Here is a 21,216-nt window from a genome sequence, read left to right as displayed (position 1 = left end):
TTTTTAGTTTGAGCAAATACAGCATATATGCTTTCGAAAATGAGTTCAGTGAGAAATACAGAGTTTTGCCAATCTTTTTAAAAAACAGCTGTAGCAATTCAGAGATTTGAAAGTGGAAAAGTCCTGAAGTTACAGCTGCCCTTTTCCCTGGGGAAATCTTTTCAGATTTGGGTAAATTATAAATCAGGCAAAAATCGTCACTTGCACATGGACAACAGAACTTTTTCAACACATTTTAAGAAAATAAACCTGGATTTATAATTTTCTATTTTCTAACATACTTTGATGATAAAAGCAGAATTTTTACACCATGAGAAATTAATGATTTACTGAGAAACTATGCTTTAAACGGTGGAAAGAAAATTCTGCAGGGCCTGTGAAGTGCAAAAACATCAAACAAACCCATAAATGACAGATTTTAATTGTGCTACTGCCCCCTAGGCATGCCCAAAGCAGCAAAATTACCTTTATTATAACTGTACCTATCAAGTGTATTCCAAATATCTCTTGGGTGCTGAAATTTACAGATCTCTGCCAAATTTCTGAACAATTTATCAATACTGAAAAAGCCGGGGGGGGGAGGGGGAGGGAGAGAAGAAGGGGAATCTATGTTACACAATTGGTTTCTCCTTCTGAATCACCTGCAAGGATAGCAAAAATTCTCCAAGATCAATTCTAATAAAAGTGTGGAATTCTCATGATTTGTCCCATTGAAAAAGTCTGGAACAAAGACTAATTTCTTCTAGCATCCCCAAGTGTTTAAAGACAGCATTACCCTTAAGACTAGAATAAGGGTTTTGGACATGGTGGATAAAAAAATAATTAAAAAATTTTTTTTGCATTTAAAAGAAATAAGGTTTAAAAAAACCAAACGTATTTAAAATTAAATTTGAAATTGACAACCTATGTTAAGGCCTACATTTACTATAATCTATTATAATCATTTAGATTAAATACAAAAATAATATTCAGCAATACATGTTTGCTTCCAAGTTTTAAAGAAAGTCATACCAGTGAACTGATGGAAGTCACTGGCTAAACACCTAGAACCAGAGTTTGTTGAAGTGCTAAACCAGCTTTTAAGAGCAGGAGTCTTTTTTGCAATTACAGAGGGAATATTTTCTTCATCCCAGTTTATTCAACTCATTCAGTTCAAAGTTAAGAAATCATTTGGGAGCTGAAAAAGCACTAATGAAAAAAACTGCATGTGAGAATGTCGTCTACTAGTTCTAAAATCTAGAGGAACATAGTGACCAGAAAATCAGTTTAATTCACTAACTACTACAGATAATACTTTAATAAATGTTAGTTTGAAATGCAAAGCATATATTGATAAACTTTTTTCTCTTATTTATCCAGCATATTAAAAGTAGTTTTTAAGAAAAAGTGTAAATGCTTGTGTTTTGTGCATTTTAATTAAACTTGAATTTCCATCCAAACAGAGCTTGACACCATTACACATAAATTAATCATCATCTAGTAAATCTGAAATGCAACATTCACCATTTTCTAACATAGTGAAATGTAAAAACTATTTGAATAATTGAATCTGAATAAACATAAATCAAGCTATGTAATTACTTAAATATATATAGTGTATCCTGATTAGAAAAAGTTTAGCGTGAAGGTAATTGGTTACAAATCAACATGCTTTAATGGTTACCAACCAATAGGAATCAATCTTTCTTTAGGGGAAAAAAAATAAAAAGTATAAATGCAAATAACAATTTAAATCAATTATTTAAATCAGGATTTCCTGTTTACTGATTTAAATAACTGTTAAAATTGATTTAAAATCAATCCAGCCTGGCTTTGGAACTATCTTCTTCTGCTTAACTACCCTGTATTTTGTACATCAAACTTTCCATTACATCATTCAGCAGTTGTGTTCTCCCATCCATAAAGGATCACAGTAATCAATCTTTAAATCTTTTATTATGGTTTTACTAGGAACAACTGTCTAAGTTATCTGCCCCAAGGTTAACCCTAAATGGTGGGTAGGGTTCATGGTAGCCCTGGATAATAAGCCAGTATTCCTTAAATATTTTATGTTAAGGAAATAGCCAGAAAGATAGTTCTGAGAATGTCATTCCACCCATTGGGAGCATATGTCATGAATCCATAGGAAGCCAAAATAACCCTTCTAAGATTGACTTGCCAACAAGAAGAGTAGCTCTTAATGTATCTCACATCCCCCAGCAGGAATCTGAGCAGCCCAACTTCACAGATTATCCTTTAATGTCAGACAGCTATCTGACAGCCAGCAACCCCACTGGAAAATGGAAAAACTGCCCGAGATCACTAATGTAGCTTCATAGGAGAGAGAACTGTTAAGCACACCATTTCTCTGCTGACTCTTATCTTGATCTAAGACTACTTGAGTTATACTCTTGAAGATGTAAAGACAACTTTTCAAAGTTACATTTAGAATAGGCTATGTATTCTAAATTATTTTAAGAAACAAGCTGTGATTTTTTTTAAATTTTATTAAAATTAATTTCAATTTCAGATTTCAGCAATATGATAGTGATCTGGATAGATTCTTGGATCTTTTTAAAGAGCTGTCCTCAGCCAGCTAGAGGAACACAATTTTGCGTTTGTGGAAAAACACCACTACAACATCCATGCTCTTCATAAAAATATGCAAAGAGCTGATACCAATCCAAACAGCAATATCTGAAATGATAGTGCTTATTTCCTACTAGAAGTACTTTAATCACTACATCTCTTCATGACTCAGGGAAACTGAACCATATATCCTGTTGTAGTGTCAGTTCTCATTTTGGCCATTACTGCCTCCACTAAACTCATGCAAGGAATACGTAAACAATACTTGATAGTGTCCCCCTTATTATGGAGAATTATGCTTCACCTCTTGATTCAACTGCAATGAGAGAGAGCTAGCTGCTCTCCTTTCACTACAGAATCTTGTAGGGCCAACAGCTCCAGGAACTGCATTACCTCCTCCTAGGAATTTTTATCCTTCTCATGAAGTTAAAGCAAAAATCCTCTGAGAAAAAGTTTTCTTCCTCAGCCCTTGTGAGCTGCATATTGATTACTAAGGGACCACTCCTTTAGCCAGCACTGACTTGAGAATTGCATTCCTTTCCATCCTCCACTCAAAGTCTCAAGATGCTGAGTGCCATATGGAAATCTAGGCATGTTGATTTTTTGCCAATATTTGCGACAATATCACTTGCTACAAGGTCCCCTTGTACCAATGAAGAAGTTCCATACAATAGTACAGTAGTTAAATGTTTTGAAGGAACCAAAGGTTGGGCACAGCTTTCACCCCAGATTGGCTGCCTACAACCATATTATCACTAAGAACTGGCTTGGCACACAGAATATGCCCTGAATGCTCACTGCATATGGCAACTGTAGTATCAAATTAACTGAAGGTACATGGTTGAAAAATGCCATGGACCCTACATCAAATCCAAGCTGCATTCAAGATCCTAATGATGTCCAATCTGGACTAACAAAAATAGAGCTTGTAGGAAAAGTTGAACCCAAATCCTTGAAAGAATATGCAGAGATCATTTCTAACTTCACAAACAGTTTGATGTGCGGATTAAAGATTTCAAGGTACTTGAACCACATTTTCAACTTTTTTCCACACCATTTGCTGATGAAATTAACTATGTTGCAGAGGAAATGCAGATGGTGTTAGTGGAGCTTCAGTGTGACACCATTTTGAAGCAGAAGTATACAGATGTTAGAATTCTGGAATTCCATAGGTTTCTTTCACAAGAAAGATTTCCCATGTTATTCTCTGCTTCCGCAAGGATAATGGCAATGTTTGGAAGTATATATATGTGTGAACAGTTTTTCTCTTCCATGAAGATTAACAAATCTCTGTTAAGGTCAAGGCTCACTGATGAACATTTGAAAGCAACACTGAGATTGGTTTTGTCTCAGGATATCAAACCTAATATTCATGCTCTGGTTGATGCAAAACGCTGTCAGCTACGTGACCAAAAATGAAATGACTTTTCACATCACAGTTAAAGAAGTTAATAAAAAAAGTTAATAAATTGACTTTTAATAGCATACTATATTTTAATACTATACTACATTACTCTTCATTTTTTTTCTGCCTACCTCCAGGCACTTCCCACCGCCAAGCCACCAAACAGCTGTTGGTAGCGCTTAGCACTTTCCAGGAGGGAGGGGAAGGAGCGGGGAGCCGCGCGCTCAGGGGAGGAAGTGAAGAAGAGACGGGGTGGTGGTGGAGCCTCATGGAAGGGGTGGAGTGGGGGTGGGGCCCGGGGCAGCGAGGGGGCGTTATCAGTGATGCGTCCCTTGGGCCAATACACTAGTCCTCATGTGGCCCTCGTGGTCATTTGAGTTTGAGATCTCTGCCTTAGAGAATGTGTATATAAAACCATTTTATTTTTATTGGTGTAACATCCTAATGAAAATATATTTAAAATGAAAGGTACAAGTAGAGAATTTGCCACCCACCTAATAGTCTAAAGAACACTTACTCAAATAAATAAATAAATAAATAGAAAAACACACACACTTACCAGATATGCCAGTCTATGTTTAGAGCCATAAACATGCATGAACATGTTACTCAATCCGGTTTGACAGTGGCACAGCTGACACTCGTAGAGAACAAGGAGATTCTCTTTTGATCGGTATTCAATTATATATTCAAGTCCTGTATAGAAGAAAGGGATATTTTACAATTTAGTGTTTACTAAAACAATCTGCACTACATATTATTACCCAGTACACAGATGATCAATAGTTCATACAAGAAAAAGAAACTAAAGCAAGCCTTAGTGACTTATTAGGTACTAAACAAATTGGCCAAGATTTTAATAACTAGCTATTTTGAGTATCTCGATTTTTGGGTGCTAAGCTTAAGACAACTTCCTAACCATCCACCTGTGAAAAAGTGCTCTCTTTAAGTTCCCTCAAGTTGGGCAACAAAAATTGAGGTATTCAAAAGACACTAGTCACTTTTGGAAAATGTAGGCCAATCCTTTGCTTACCGTCTCTTTCTGTGTTCCTTAGAAATAGACTGTCTCCTCTCCAACAAAGAGAAACTAACATGTTTGTATAAAAATGCATTTTTATATTCAAACGCATCAACTATGATATTATAATAAGAGTAATCACAGAATCATTTAGTCAAGAGTAGCTTCTAGTATAAATAGCCTCACATTATTTGTAACCCACACTCTCAACAGATACATGTCCAACCTAATCAAGAATAAATATGCAATGAGAATTCCAAGAACTCTCATCAGTAAGATCCACTTACACACTGTACCAGCAGAACACCTAATGTAAATTGTATGCATTCATAAGTATGAAATTAGGTAAACCTTATACATTTGTAGGAGCAGGATTTTATAATTGTACTATGAGAATTAATGTATGATTTGATTTTCTCCTGTCAGCCACCCTTTATGAATAGCAGAAAGGAATGACAGACCAGAACAATCCTTATGACTGATTATGGTCACCCTTTTGTTTTAGAATAAGTTATAATGTCTACTATGATTTCCTATATGTATTGCAAATTAGGCACTCTAGTTAAATATACAATTCTTTGTTTTAAGGTTTTAGTAAGTCAGAGACAGGATCTTGCATTGTATCTATGTTAAGGAGATTAGAGGAATGTTGAGGGCCTGAAGCCCCAATGTGAATTGTTTTAGTTATAAGATTTAGCAAGGCTTGATTTACAACATATTCTGCTGAATATAAAATACTGCTGTCTCTATACCTTTGAAGGTTTCTGTAAAAGATTGTTTGTGTGAATGAGGAATGCATGCATCAGGAAAAGATAAGGTGTGAAAGCCATCACAAATGTCCAGATGGTCAAGAAAAAGTGAGAGACTTGGAAAGACCAGGAGACAATCAGAAAACATCCATTGTATCCAATGCTAAACACGTTAGCAGCACTGATGACCTCAGAGGTGAGGCAGGCACCCCCGAAGGCAAGACAACAAATAGGAAATAACGATGGGAAGCCCGACAATAACCATCAAATGATAACAGCAGAAAACCCCAAGATTAACACCACTTAAGGACTAATGATTACAGGATGACACTGCAAAATGCATGGACTCAAATGGGAATTTACAACTATAAAGCAGGGGTGTTTTGCCATGGAACTCTGGGTTTAGTCCCGCAAAGCCTCAGAGCATCGGATCGCGATCGATAAGAGCCCAGCTCCTCACTCATGCTCAATCTAACTGGCCATTAGATTGACTCGAGCTACAACAGACTGGTAACTATAAACATCAACTGGCAGGATTCTGTGTGTGTGTGTGTATGTGTGTGTGTGTGACTAAAAAGCATATGCTAACTGTTATATTTTCAATAAATGCAGTGTTTTTGCCTTCTCCTCTATAAAGATCCCGTGTGCTTTGTATAGCATAACAAATTTACTCAATCCCTCTGGAAATGTAAACGTTGCTGGCATTTAATTACAGCATTTAAAAAAATACTCACCAAGTGCAGGTTCTGAATCTTTACATGTATTAAGCTGTTCTTCCAAGGTTTGTCCTTGAAACTTCTCTGGCTCAGTTTGAACTATAAAATAAAAGCACTTTATTAAAATGTGGTTAGTTCCCTATACCAAAGCAATAATAACCAGGCATTGTGTACTGTTAGATACTCTCTAGAGCAGTGAGAAATCTAGGAGAAGGAAGTGGTGTCCCCCACTCCAGTCACGGACTTAAGTTTGCCAACAAATCCAAACCAATCCCTGCTCTCCAATGCCCTTCAGGAGGCACAGCAATGAGCCATTTGACGTGGTGAAGCATTATCCCTGAAGTTCCACCCACTCACACTGTCTTCTCTTGCAAGGAAGATGTTGTAGAGGTACTAAAAGGGGAAAAACAATATAAAGCAAATTTCCCCAATGACCTGCTAACTTCTAGCATCACTGGCTCTTGGAGGACATTAAATCATGGCACAGCTGTGTGTTTGTGCACTATATTGAATAAGGAAATTAACTTACCATAATCAGGAAGTTTTATAGGTGCTTTCGCTTGGTCTCCTGTACCACCCACAGTTTTAACTAACAAAAGAAAAAAAAAGAGTAAAAATGTATGAATGAAGACTAGAATGAGACCTTGAGAAGAACCCAGTCAGAAAGACTGGACATACACCATGTTTAAAGGAAACAATGTGAGCTTCTTGTTGATGTGTAAAGGACCAAATTATATTACTTTAATCTTTGTGTACCAAGAGTTAAATTTTGCTGTTAACAGTTGAAGCACAAACATTCGCATCAAAGAATTACAATAAACCAACTTAGTGCTAGACAATTTAATAAAGAGGACAAGAAATTACAATAGCAACCAGGTTGCCAATTTTACAATTAATTAAACTCATACCAAAGTATTAAATTACAGCAGAACTCACTATAGTGAAAATCTCCTATGGATACAGAGAGGAGATTTGGAAAGGGCTAGTTAATTTCATATAAAGAACTCTCCTATGGCATAAGGGCAGAGCATAGTGCTCCTGGTTACCCTTGCATTCACAAGGGACTGCTTATCTACACAGGGGAATTGATGAGAACAGGTAATGTGGACAAGCCCTGAAAAACAAGGCAAGATTGCAGGACAAAGAGGAAACCCTGTTGGCTTCACCTCCTCTGCAAGAAGAAGTATATCAGATCCCTTCTCCACTGTAATCATACATTGCAGAAGTTATTTCTATTCAAAATTTAATATTTAAGAAGACTTTACTTTTCCATGCATGAAAGAGCACCAAACAGGACTTGTGATGCTTGCGTCTGAATTTGAATTCTAGTCTAACACGGAATAATGGGATAAAAGTAATAAAAAAGAATTCCAATGTATTTTTTTTTTTTTTAAAAAGGGAAAAACTGCCCAGCAGTGAGGGGTCTATTGTGCTGTGGAACTTTCTCCAAACAATACAAGAAAAGTCCAATATCTTGGGACATAAAAAATGAAATTGGACATTTAAATTTAGACTGGAAAATACACTGAATCAAACTGTACAACTTTAGGGCCGAGGGTGTGTAAAATGACGTAACTCTGAACTTTATGAAATACAACCATGCTACTTTTCTGTTAAAATAATTAGCAGTGGAATATCTGAAGTTGACAATTAAATAGCTATCATTTGGTTTAAAAGTTAACCCTCCACAAGTAACGAATTCAAACCTCTTCTAGCTATTTCTCTAGTACAGACCAGGTCTCAGAGTCCTCTTATGATTAATCCCAAAATGTTACTAGTTACAATTCTAGTGCCCAATCCTGTAGACCCCTTACTAGCACAATTAGTTACACTGTCTTCTGCAGGATTGGTCCTAAAATTAAAATTCTTAAAAAGGTCACTTAAGGTTTTGTATGGATGTTTATAAAAAACATTTAACCAAAGCAAAAAGTTAAACTTTAGTACTTACCAATACCATGGGCTTTTAGAGCTTCTTCAACCTAAATTAATGAGAGAAAAAACAATTTAATGTTTTCGTAGAAATTTTACATTATCAAAGAGATGGACAGTCACTATTTATATAATAAACTAATTAGATTCAGGGTTACACAAAAGATGATTATTCAAAATGTACACGTAATTTTTCTCTGATGGATGGATAGATATCAGGGTGAATAAAAATCAATTTTTAAAAATCATAAACATTGTATTTTTTTAAATTTAAATTAAATACAGGCTTAAAAAATAAACCTATTTAAAACTGACAACCTAGGTTAAGGCCTAGACTTAAATCTATTACAATCATTGAAATTAAATACAAAAATAATATTAAGCAATACATATTTGCTACCAAGTTCTAAAAAAATCCAGACCACTGAACTACTGGAAGTCACTAGCTGAGCAGCTAGAACCAGAGTTTATTGCAATGCTAAGACAGCTTTTAAGAGCAGGAGCCTCTTCTACAGTTAGAGAATATTTTCTTCATTTCAGTTTATTCAATTAGTTCAGTCAAATGATTAGTTCATTCAAAGTTAAGAAACCATTTGGGAATTGAAAAAGAAGGGGAGCTTTCTTTCACTCCCAATCTATGAATAAAAACTAGGTGTGAGAGGATGAGATGTACAAGTTCCAAAATTTTGAATGACACGCAGACCAGAAATGATCAGTTCAAATCACTAACTACAGATAATTCCGCTTTTGTTTACTAAAACAATTAGTTTAAAATGCAAAACATGTTTTGATAAACTTTTAAATCATTTTTCTTATGTATCCAGCACATTTAAGATAATTTCATTTTTTAAAATGCTGGTTTTGTGCCTTTTTAATTAAACTTGCACTTCAACCCAAATAGAGCTTGACACCAATTACAAATATAAATTGATCATCATCTAGTAAATCAGAAATGCATGTCATCATTTTTAACATAATAAAAATGTAAAAATTAAAGACTATATACACATGTTTCAGCAATTATGTTTATTTAGATAGTATATCCTCTTGGTTAGCAATGAGAAGCACTAAGTTTAGGGTAAAGGCTGCATTTAGTTGCAAATCAACATTTCAGTGGTTAGCAATTAATTAGAATCAACTTTCTTTAGGAAAATAGCTAAGAAGTACAAATGCAAAACACAATTAAAATTGATTTTTAAATCAATGGTTCCTGCTTGCTGATTTAATTCATTAGTAAAAGTCAATTATTTACATTGTTCTGATTTAAATCAATCCACTGTTTCCTATTATATTAGACTCATTATTCAGATTAATAAATATCTGCATCTGTATTTGATCTTGCCTCATGCCCCTTGCTGACTAGAGCACAAAGCTCTGAAACATATTTTGGGCTAGATTTATAAAGAGAACTTGGGCACCTAAATCTAATATTTAGGTAATAATGGCATTCACAAAACCATAGCTCAGCTGCTGCCTAAAGTTGCATGTGCCTAACCCCCTTAAACACTTAAGTTTATGCCAATGGGTATATACAAAGCCATTTAAGTCCAGATGCCATCCCAGAGCCCTTGCTCATACCTAAGCCCTGGCAGGTTTCCCAAACTAGGTGTTCCCCCCTACCGGACATGATAAGACGAGTGACCTAGCCAACAGGCTACAATGAGAGGGTCGGTCTCTCTCTCTCTCTCTCTCCTCCCTACCCACAAGAAAGGACTGACCTGGCTTAGGTGACTAACTTCAGAGAAGAGTTCACAGCTGAGAATCCCAAATAGAGATAGACACCTAAGACCCAGACAAATGGGAATTAGATGCCTAAGTACCACTGTGAATCTGGGCCCTAAATCCTGCCCTTCTTCCATCTGCATTTCACCCCTGGCTAGCTTAGATGGCACCCTGCTCAACTTTCTGGTTTCTGAGAATCCCCTTCTTAGATGCCAAGGCTCCCATGCTTTGTATAGGGAGTGTTAAGCACCTAACTTGAGGCTGTGAATTCCACTGGAAGGGATCTAGGAGATAGGCACTGCAATACTGAGCGTTGCAATGTTTAAATCCCCCGTTGCTCTTACTAATTCAGACAGCCATACACAGCTAGATCAACATGAACCTTTTAAAACATCATTGCTATACAAAAAAGTTCTGCTTTACTGTACATGAAAGAAACAGTTAAAGCAAAAAATTCTAAACAAAAAGTCAGATGCTTTGCTAATTTTACACATTTTAGAACATTTAATACTTTAAAAAGAGAAAATAGTGATTACAATCCTACACATCACCACTGTTTAATGTAACTATATACAAAATCTGACACACACACACACCCCCACACCCAATCTTACCGTCTTGTGTTTGAATCCAAGGAAATGAGTCTGCAAGTTTAATGCAGAAGCACACGAGATTTTGCAAATCTAGGTTAAAAAGAAGATTCATAATTATTTCTACAGTATTATGCAAACAGAAAAAATACTATAATTCTGAAAAATATCATTGATATTTCAAACTATTCAAAATCTCCCTGTTTAATAAACTTCAGTTATACACCCTGAGGTTGTACAGATTGATTTCTGCTGAAACACAAGTCCTCTAAAGCCAGACTGAACAGCAGCCAACACTATTCACTGGGTTCCAAAGAGGATGATCAAAGTACTGTCTTTCATTTAAAAGTCCCTTTCCATAGCATAAGATGGTTTCAGGTTCGCCCACACCCTTCAAATACATTTAACTGCATTGTACCAGAGGGGAGGCCATCTCTCTCATTCTCATTAAAAGAGGTATGGAACGGTGATCTTCAAAAAGATGACCAAAATAAAGGATATAAAACCCAAGCTCTAAAGAAATTTGAAAACTTTGACCAGGAAGTGTTGTCTCTCTCTTCTGTTGTGCAAGTGTGATTCACATCAACACTTCATTGAAGGGACTACAAAACTGAAGAGAAAGCAATTGATATAAAATGAAATGGGCTGAAAGGAATGTTTTCCCCCACAGACCCCTTGAAAAGTACCCAGGGTGAGTGAGTCCTTTAAGCAAATGTAGACCTCTTAAGGTTTGTATACTCATATTGGGCAGGGAATGAGCAGGGTACTGAAAAGCTGAGGTCACCATCTGCTTAAGGCATTCACTCTACATACATTTCATGCTCTGTCAGTGCCTTTCTCATCCCTTCCATGTGCCCTAACACCCTGTATCTCCAACCTCACGCTGCCAGACTTTCCATATCCCCTAAGACTCCCTATATTCCCAGTGCCTGCATCCTCTCTCATACCCCACAAGTCTCCATAGGCTCCCCTCAGTCCCCAATGAGCTTGCATACGCTTGTCAGAGACGAACAAGCCTAATGAGGTTTGACAGGTATCCACATTTAACAGGAAGGGAGAAACACTCCACACCCCCTGCATCCCAACCACTCCCTCTATGCCTCCCCAAACAACCTGGTTCCACCCAAGTTCCCTCAGCAACTCAGCTCTCCTTTGTGCCTGCAAACAGCCAGCTCCCCCCTATCCAACATCCACACTCTCCTCAGTAACAACAATTAAACATACCAGTCCTCTCCCTTACACCCAACAAACTTCAGTAGACTCATCAGACTCTGACAAATTTATGTAGGCTCATTTGTGGAAAGATGAGCCAAATGAGATTAATCAGAGGTGGTGTACATGTGTGAATAAAGGTATCCAGGAGCCTCCACTCCTCCCCCACCAACTCCCCTAAACATCCCAGTTCCTCTCAACATACACACAAACCTCAGTAAGGTAGTCAGGTTCAAAAGCCAAGGTATGTTTGTCAGGCACCAATGAGCCTACTAAATGAGGTTTCTCAGGAGAGATATGTAGGGCATACTCCCTGACTTAACCCTGCTTCCCTTCTAAGCAAAATAGCCCCCACTATGCAAAGGCCTCATGTGTTCAAATTTGAAGAGATTAAATTTAAAGAAGCAAGTTCTCCACTTAGCAGGGGCTTTGCTTCTGGGGGAGTGTTGAGTGCATACACTCTGCACATCTACCTTCTGTTTTACCCATGTCCCTTCCTAACCAAGAAACTCTCCCCTCCAAACTCACACAACACCCAACTCCCCCACTCCATGCCAAACAATCCCCCTATGTTGTCTCATCCAGCATTCCAATCTAAATACTCTGGGGGTGGGGTATGGTGACCATTCCCCCCCACTTCTCTGTATAGTTTTCTGGAGGACAGTGACTGCTTCTATAATTTTCCCCTTACCCACAGACACACGTGAAATGCTTGACTAGCACTCTCAACCTTAACTATTAGCTAACCATATTTGGGTATGGACAGCTTCTGTGCAGCAGTGCACACACATCAAAGGAAGACTCTACAGTTAGGTGTCAACTGATTGCAAAGATTCCAGACCTATGTGGCAATTTAAAGAATAGAATATCTGTGGAGACTATTTCTTTACTTAAAACATTTTTCTCTCTTCTGATCTTGAGAATCAAAAAAATATTGTACCTGAAAGGAGATAATGCATGATGTCTGTAGTCAGAAATAGCTGGTCTAATAGAGTTGGATTATCATTTTAATAGCAAGAAAAAGAGTCAAGTATCTGCACAGGGAAACCTTGTATTGGAACCAGCTAGAAATACGATAGGGGTAATTCAAATAAATTTAAAAAAAAGGGGGAGGAGGAGGGGTTCCAGAACCTGGGTAACAGTTGGGCAAATCACCAGACAGATGCTACCACAAGCCATTTTAAATTGTGGAAAAGCAGCATCACTTGCCCCATAACGTCAGCCGTGCAGAACACAATGCCATCCAAAGCCTCAGGAACAACTCTGACATCATAAAAAAGGCTGACAAAGGAGGTGCTGTCGTCATCATGAATAGGTTGGAATATGAATGAGAGACTGCAAGGCACCTCTCTAACACCATATTTTACAGGTGATTACCCTCTGATCCCACTGAGGGTTACCAAAAAAAACTACACCATCTGCTCAAGAAACTCCCTGAAGCAGCATAGGAACAAATCTGCACAGACACACCCCTAGAACTCCAACCAGGGTATTCTATCTGCTACCCAAGGTCCATAAACATGGAAATCCTGGATGCCCCATCATCTCAGGCATTGACACCCTAACAGCAGAACTGTCTGGCTTTGTAGACTCTCTCCTCAGGCCCTACGCTACCAGCACTCCCAGCTATCTTTGAGACACCACTGACTTCCTGAGGAAACTACAATCCATTGGTGATCTTCCAGAAAACACCATCCTAGCCACTATAGATGTAGAAGCTCTCTACACCAACATTCCACACAAAGATAGACTACCTGCTGTCAGGAACAGTATCCCCGATAATGTCACACGAAACCTGGTGGCTGAACTTTGTGACTTTGTCCTCACCCACAACTATTTCACATTTGGGGACAATGTATACCTTCAAGTCAGCGGCACTGCTATGGGACCCGCATGGCCCCACAGTATGCCAACATTTTTATGGATGACTTAGAACAACGCTTCCTCAGCTCTCGTCCCCTAATGCCCCTACTCTACTTGCACTACACTGATGACATCTTCATCATCTGGACCCATGGAAAAGAAGCCCTTGAGGAATTCCACCAGGATTTCAACAATTTCAACAATTTCCATCCCACCATCAACCTCACAAGAGACCCACTTCCTGGACACTACAGTGCAAATAAGCAATGGTCACATAAACACCAGCCTATACCGGAAACCTACTGACCGCTATACTTACCTACATGCCTCCAGCTTTCATCCAGACCACATCACATGATCCACTGTCTAAAGCCAAGCTCTAAGATACAACCACATTTGTTCCAATCCCTCAGACAGAGACAAACACCTACAGGATCTCTATCAAGCGTTCTTAAAACTACAGTACCCACCTGCTGAAGTGAAGAAACAGATTGACAGAGCCAGAAGAGTACCCAGAAGTCACCTACTCCAGGACAGGCCCAACAAAGGAAGTAACAGAACGCCACTAGCTGTCGCCGTCACCTTCAGCCCCCAACTAAAACCTCTCCAGCGCATCATCAAGGATCTACAACCTATCCTGAAGGACGACCCCTCACTCTCACCAGACCTTGGGAGATAGCCCAGTCCTCGCTTACAGACAGCCCCCAGCCTGAAACAACTACACACCACACAACAAAAACACTAACCTAGGAACCTATCCTTGCAACAAACCCTGTTGCCAACTCTGTCCAAATATCTATTCAAGGGACACCATCACAGGACCTAATCACATCAGCCACACCATCAGGGGCTCGTTCACCTGCACACCTACCAATGTGATATATGCCATCATGTGCCAGGAATGCCCCTCTGCCATGTACACTGGCCAAACAGGACAGTCTCTACACAAAAGAACAAATGGATACAAATCAGACGTCAAGAATTATAACATTCAAAAACCAGTCGGAGAACACTTCAACCTCCCTGGACACTCAGCTACAAACTTAAAAGTGGCAATTCTTCAACAAAAAAACTTCAAAAACAGACTCCAACAAGAAACTGCAGAACTGGAATTAATTTGCAAACTAGACACCATCAAATTAGGCCTGAATAAAGACTGGGAGGGAATGGGTCATTACACAAACTAAAAACTATTTCCCCATGCTAATTTTTCCCCCTACAGTTACTCACACCTTCTTGTCAACTGTTTGAAATAGGCCACCCTGATTACCACTACAAAAGTGATTTTTCCGCCTGCTGATAATAGCCCACTTTAATTGAATTGTCTCATTAGAATTGGTAAGGCAACCCCAATCTTTTCATGTTCTCTGTATATATATCTTCCTACTGTATTTTCCACTCCATGCATCTGATGAAGTAGGTTTTAACCCACGAAAGCTTATGTCCAAATAAATGTGTTAGTCTCTACGTTGCCACAAGTACTCCTCGTTGTTTTTGCTGATACAGACTAACACGGCTACCTCTCTGAAACTAGTTTTCAATGGTTTCCCCAAACTCTTTGATTTTGTTCCTACTCTCAAACCTTTCAACAATGGATAAAATTATACTTTGTCAAAGGCCCTTAATAATATGAAGTACTCACATTGCAGTAGAAAGGATGCTGATGCTGCTTCTTCTCTTTCTTTACCTCAGGTTCGGTGTCCATGTTTGAGGTTTAAAAGAGATGAAAAGCACTAGGAAAGCTACAGAAATATTAAGTATTACTTTAGTTGGATGCAAGACACAAGATTTCTAGTTTAATCTATTAACATGTTATAGTAGCTAGGTGTATGCATATTTTAAATGTTTGGGTTTGGGGTGGTTTCTTTTCAGTAACCTGGAAGTTTAGCTCTGAATTTCCAGGCTAATTATTGTGTTTTGAGAACATCACTGTTTCATTAAGAGCAGGCCTCAAATTGGAGGGGAGGGGTAGTGGTACTCTCCCAAACCCTACACACCAGGCATAAAAATACACACATCTAAACTATAATCACATGCTCTGCCACTGTTCTCAGGTTTTAGCTTTTCAGATACATGTATGGACAAAGCCAGATTAAGGCACAGATATAACAGCCATGTGTTTAGGAGCCCAGCTTCCAGAGACACATGATATCAGAATCTAAGATTACATTTTAAAAAACGTTTCTGGTTCTTACAGTTGTAAAGAAAAGCCTGAAAATATGAACTATATTTAACCAATGCAGACTATTTACCAGACTGTGCAAACAGTCTCTAGCAGAGACCTGAGCAACAGTCTTAACAGCCAGTAAGGAAGCTACCTGGCATCCATATGTCCACAGAGCATTTTGGACCAAGTCTCCCAGTTTGGGTCAACAGGCTTAAGCTAACAGGTCTAACACTATTATTCCAAAAATAGCTGTATAGACAGAACTGTGAAATCGTGGTTATGGCTCTGAAGCCTAGGGCAGGAGGATGGTCTTCAGAGCCAGAGTTCCAGCCTGAGCCACAACTATTTTTAGAGCACAACTATGAATCCCTAATGTATCATCTAGGGCTGGGAGGCTTGCTCCAAAATGCTGCACACATACCCACATCCACTACCAGCAGAGCTTTGGAGCGGAGCCCGGAGCTGGAGCGCAGAGCAGTTGAGCTGCAGGTTTTTGCCTGGAGCTGGAGTGGAGCCGGAGCACAGTTCCAAAGCCCTGACTATCAGAGATGCTTAGTTTTGCAGTTCTCAAACTGTGGATTTGTGTCTCCAGAGATAACATGCTTGTTAACAGCAAAAATGTTTTTAAACAAAATAAATAAATAATACATAGAGGTGAGAAATAACAGACCTCAACCCTATTGTCCCTCTGCAATTGTATGTACACAGAAACAATCCCTTACCTCTCTCTAAAAGTGCAAAATTTCAAAAAGTTCAATGAATAGAAGATTGTTAGCGGCGGAACAGATCTGGATAAGGAGAAGTCGTCGAGAGATAAATGTGAGAAGGGAGGGATGGGCGATAGAAACAAAAGTGAAACTGTTTGAGCAGCATATTCCAGAAGTCTTGAGGTCTCTCTTAGTGTAGCTTTCATTGATTTGAGATCTACCATACCATTCTCTCACTAGAAGGGAAAACCTATAACAGCAGCAGGCCGTAAAAGAAACCCAGTGTGGGAATATTTTAATGAAGTTCCTCTACCTGTGGGTAATACAGGCATGCGTGCAAAATGCAAACAGTGCAACAAAGCAATGCAAGGCCTGGTTGCTCAAATGAAACAACATCATGAGAAGTGTTCCTTCTCAGGAGGAAGCTATGTTGAAGATGATGAAAGAAATATGTCAGAACATGCAGGATCTTCAGGTTGGTAAACTCTTCTATTTCATACTTCTTTCTTAAGGACTGCCTGTCTTCCTTTTGGACTATTCTGAATTCTCATGTTTGAGCAAAAAATATAGTTGTTACTCTATGGTACTATCATTTTAGATGCAGTTATGATAAAAAAATAAATAGCTGAAATGGGCAGATCTTCCTTTTACAATTTCACCTTTAAAATAGTACTGAGTGTCAGTGAATGCAATGAGTAAAACTAAATGAACAGTATGGTAATAATAATTAAATAACTGCATTGACTTATTTTGTTTAGGAGAATCCATCCTTAACATACAGGATTCTGAAGACTATCCACCTTCAAGATCACCATCATTTCCTAGAGTTTCAGTGTTATCTGCCAACGATAGTGTTTCAGTCACATCATGTATGTCACATAGCCACAGTATATCACCTGTAGCAAAAAGAAAAAAAAAATCTCCATCATCCAGAAACAACCATAAATAAGTTTGTGATTAGAACCAGATTACAAAAAGAGGTAATTGATGAAAAAATTGCCTGATATGTTTATGCAACAAACTCTCCTTTCCGTATGATGAGAACCCACATTTCATTAACGTGATTCAGCAGATGTCGCAGGCAAATTGATGGATAAAGTGTATGAGAGAGAAATTGAGCAGTGTGCAAAAGGTCTAGAGGGTAAAATTGTTAACCTAAGTCTTGATGGACGGAGCAATGTCCACAATGATCCTGTTGTATGTGCTTGTGAGACAACAGAAGAAGGGAAGGCTTCCCTGCAGAAACAATTGATACATCAGGAAATGCACACACAGCAGAATACTTACAAGAAGTAGCAGTAAAAGCTATAACAAACTGTGAAAAAAAATTCAAATGTCTAGTATGCAGCTTGGTCACAGACAATGCTGCAAATGTATCCAAGATGAGAAGAAATTATTTAGAAGAGAGTTCCAAGCTAATAACATACGGTTGCAGTGCTCATTTGATACACCTCCTTCCAGAAATAAAGGCTAATGTTGTTGAAACCACCACTGTGCAGCAGCTGCTCTGAAAAATGGGAGGAACCAAGCTCACTCTCACACAAGACGTGCGATGAAACTCAGTAGTGGACTGTTTTGTGCACTATATCAAGAACTGGCCTAATCTGATGACAGTTTGTGAACAAAATAGTGAAAAAATAGATGGCACTGTCACAGCCAAAGTTCTCAACATTGGGCTTAAGAGAAATGTTGAACATATGCTGAGTACCCTGAAACCTATTTCTGTAGCCTTGAACAAAATGCAGGGAAATAGCTGTTTTATTGCTGATGCTGTTGAAATTTGGAAGGAACTGAGTGAGATCTTAAAACAAGAAATATGCAATGACAGAGTTAAATTAAAAGCATTAAAAAACCAAATGGGACAAGCACTATCTTCAGCTCATTTTCTTGCAAATATTCTCAATACTCGGTACCAGGGTCAAACCTTAACTGCTGAAGAAGAAGAGTTGGCTATGACATGGACACCCAGAAATCATCCCTCCATAATGCCAACTATAATAAACTTCAGAGTTAAGGGTGAACCAATCAAGAAATATATGTTTGCTGATGATGTTTTAAAGAAAGTCACACCAGTGAACTGGTGGAAGTCACTTAAGCACTTGGATTCAGAGACTGTTGAAGTGATAATCTCACTTTTAACAGCAGGAGCTTCTGCTGGTGTAGAAAGAATATTTTCATCCTTTGGACTAATTCGTTCCAAACTGAGAAATTGTTTGGGACCTGAAAAAGCAGGAAAGCTTGCTTTTCTTTTCCAGACTATGAACAAACAGGAAAATTAAGGTGAAGACGACTTTAGGCTGCAGAAGCCAATATTTTAAGTTTCTCATGTTGATCTGTATGACATAGTCTATTTAATTTTTGCTTTTTTTTTTTTAAAATGTCATTTAACCATTTTAGTTAAAAACAATTTTAACAAAAACAAACCTGATTTTAAAAAAAATTGAATGTTTAACTAAATTCAAAAATTCATATGCTTGTTTTGTTAAAATATTATGTTTGCTGTTGAAGAAAAAAAATCCAGAATATGTAATGTTGTTGTTTTAGTTAAATAAAACAATTTAAATGTCTGTCTGGTGATGTTCTCCTTCTAATTCAGCAAGGCAAGAAAATCCTCCAAATATTAATGATCAGAGGGGTAGCCGTGTTAGTCTGGTTCTGTAGAAGCAGCAAAGAATCCTGTGGCACCTTATAGACTAACAGACGTTTTGCAGCATGATCTTTCGTGGGTGAATACCCACTTCTTCGGATGCAAGTGGTGGAAATTTCCAGGGGCAGGAAATATAAGCAAGCAAGAGGCAAGCTAGAGATAACGAGGTTAGATCAATCAGGGAGGATGAGGCCCTGTTCTAGCAGTTGAGGTGTGAAAACCAAGGGAGGAGAAACTGGTTCTGTAATTGGCAAGCCATTCACAGTCTTTGTTTAATCCTGAGCTGATGGTGTCAAATTTGCAGATGAACTGGAGCTCAGCAGTTTCTCTTTGAAGTCTGGTCCTAAAGTTTTTTTGCTGCAGGATGGCCACCTTAAGATCTGCTATTGTGTGACCAGGGAGGTTGAAGTGTTCTCCTACAGGTTTTTGTATATTGCCATTCCTAATGTCTGATTTGTGTCCATTTATCCTTTTCCTTAGAGACTGTCCAGTTTGGCCGATGTACATAGCAGAGGGGCATTGCTGGCATATGATGGCATATATTACATTGGTGGACGTGCAGGTGAATGAACCGGTGATGGTGTGGCTGATCTGGTTAGGTCCTGTGATGGTGTTGCTGGTGTAGATATGTGGGCAGAGTTGGCATCGAGGTTTGTTGCATGGATTGGTTCCTGAGCTAGAGTTACTATGGTGCGGTGTTAACAGCACCTGGAGAGATTTGCTACTGTCACTAGTCAAGAATTATGAGAGAGAGCCCAGGCTGGAGAGTTAAGGGGACATGGCAATCCCAATACATGATTGTACCCCGAGGACCCGTCACACTAGGAGACAACACAAACACAGGAGATGGGGCGTGGTCCCCCATTTCCCCACTACGGCAAGGCCACGCTACGAGGAATATGGATTTGCCTTCCACCACCCCCTTTGAGCAAGGGAAGAAGTGGTGGCGTTTTCTTAAAAGCCATCAAAGTAAGTGGCACCAATATAAACTGTCACTCGCTGCAGACTGCGCAGAACTTCCTATGACACATTTCCACCAGCTGCATCAACGGTTAAACTGCCATCGGGCATCCGAAACAGCCAGGCTGGCCGCCCCCTCAAAGCTACCAGCCCCCCCGCCGCAGACATCGCTGACCCCAGGCGATCTCAGGTGAGGGGGGAGCGCGAGACAGCGCCGCCCCCCGCCCCCGGGGCGCATCGTCTCTTCCCGCCTTAGCTACAGGCTCCGCGGGGGTCCCCGGGCAGCGCGGCAGGACCCGCAGCAGCAGCAGCCTCCGCTGCCTAATGGCTGCCGCGCTCCCGACCCCGAGCTCCGCGCGCGGCAGGAGGCGAGCCCGGCCCCGCTCTCCCAACGGCCGCTCGCGGGCGCGAGCACGGAGACGGGCCCGGCCGGGGCGGCTTCTCCTGTTCGAAGCGCGGGGGGGGAGGCGGTCCCCATCCCGCCCAGGCGCTTCCTCAGCCGGCCCCGAGCGCCGTGTCTGCCGCCGAGCCCCGCCACTCACCCCGCGCCCCAGCTCCGGCTCTTCGGGCCGCCGCCACCGCCGTGAGCGAGAGAACTCCAGGGCGCATGCGCCCCGGCCCCTGCGTGCTGCGTGAGGGGGTCGGGTCTGGGGATGTGGGATGGAAACTCCGGACCGGAGTCGCCCTGCAGAGGGAATCGGATCCTCTCCTCGCGCTGCGCCCGTTGCCGGGCTGGGCTGGGCTGGGCTGGGCGCGTGCCCGCCTCGCCGCTCGAGTGGGGGGCGGGGCCGGGCGCGCCGTGCGGCTGTTTGCAGCTACCGAGCGTCGGGGGCATCCCCTGGGGCCGCTGGCAGCTGCCCCCGCCCGCAACACCTCGCTGGGGGCGGCGGTGCCCGCGGAGCCTGGCGCTGCAGGGAAACCAGGCCGCGCAGCGTCGCCAAGCCCGCCTCGCCGGGAGCTGGG

At 40.1% G+C, this 21,216-nt stretch overlaps 1 protein-coding gene across 1 annotated transcript in view; it reads right to left on the bottom strand.

The window, feature by feature from the left end:
• LOC123363758 overlaps positions 1–20,948 on the bottom strand; it is a 66,488-nt gene extending 45,540 nt beyond the window's left edge. The window contains exons 1-7 of the mRNA XM_045005102.1: positions 20,796–20,948; positions 15,415–15,514; positions 10,722–10,790; positions 8,405–8,435; positions 6,986–7,045; positions 6,475–6,555; positions 4,533–4,669 (exon numbers count right to left, since the gene is read on the bottom strand). Of these exons, the coding sequence (XP_044861037.1) occupies positions 4,533–4,669; positions 6,475–6,555; positions 6,986–7,045; positions 8,405–8,435; positions 10,722–10,790; positions 15,415–15,477 (441 nt within the window). The 5' untranslated portion in view covers positions 15,478–15,514; positions 20,796–20,948. The remainder of the gene's footprint in view (positions 1–4,532; positions 4,670–6,474; positions 6,556–6,985; positions 7,046–8,404; positions 8,436–10,721; positions 10,791–15,414; positions 15,515–20,795) is intronic.
• Positions 20,949–21,216: the final 268 nt, after the last annotated feature.

Source organism: Mauremys mutica, chromosome 2, assembly GCF_020497125.1.
Source record: "Mauremys mutica isolate MM-2020 ecotype Southern chromosome 2, ASM2049712v1, whole genome shotgun sequence".
Taxonomy (NCBI): domain Eukaryota; kingdom Metazoa; phylum Chordata; order Testudines; family Geoemydidae; genus Mauremys; species Mauremys mutica.
The sequence above is the reverse complement of the archived record's forward strand: the minus strand, read 5'-3'. Positions and strand labels throughout refer to the sequence as shown.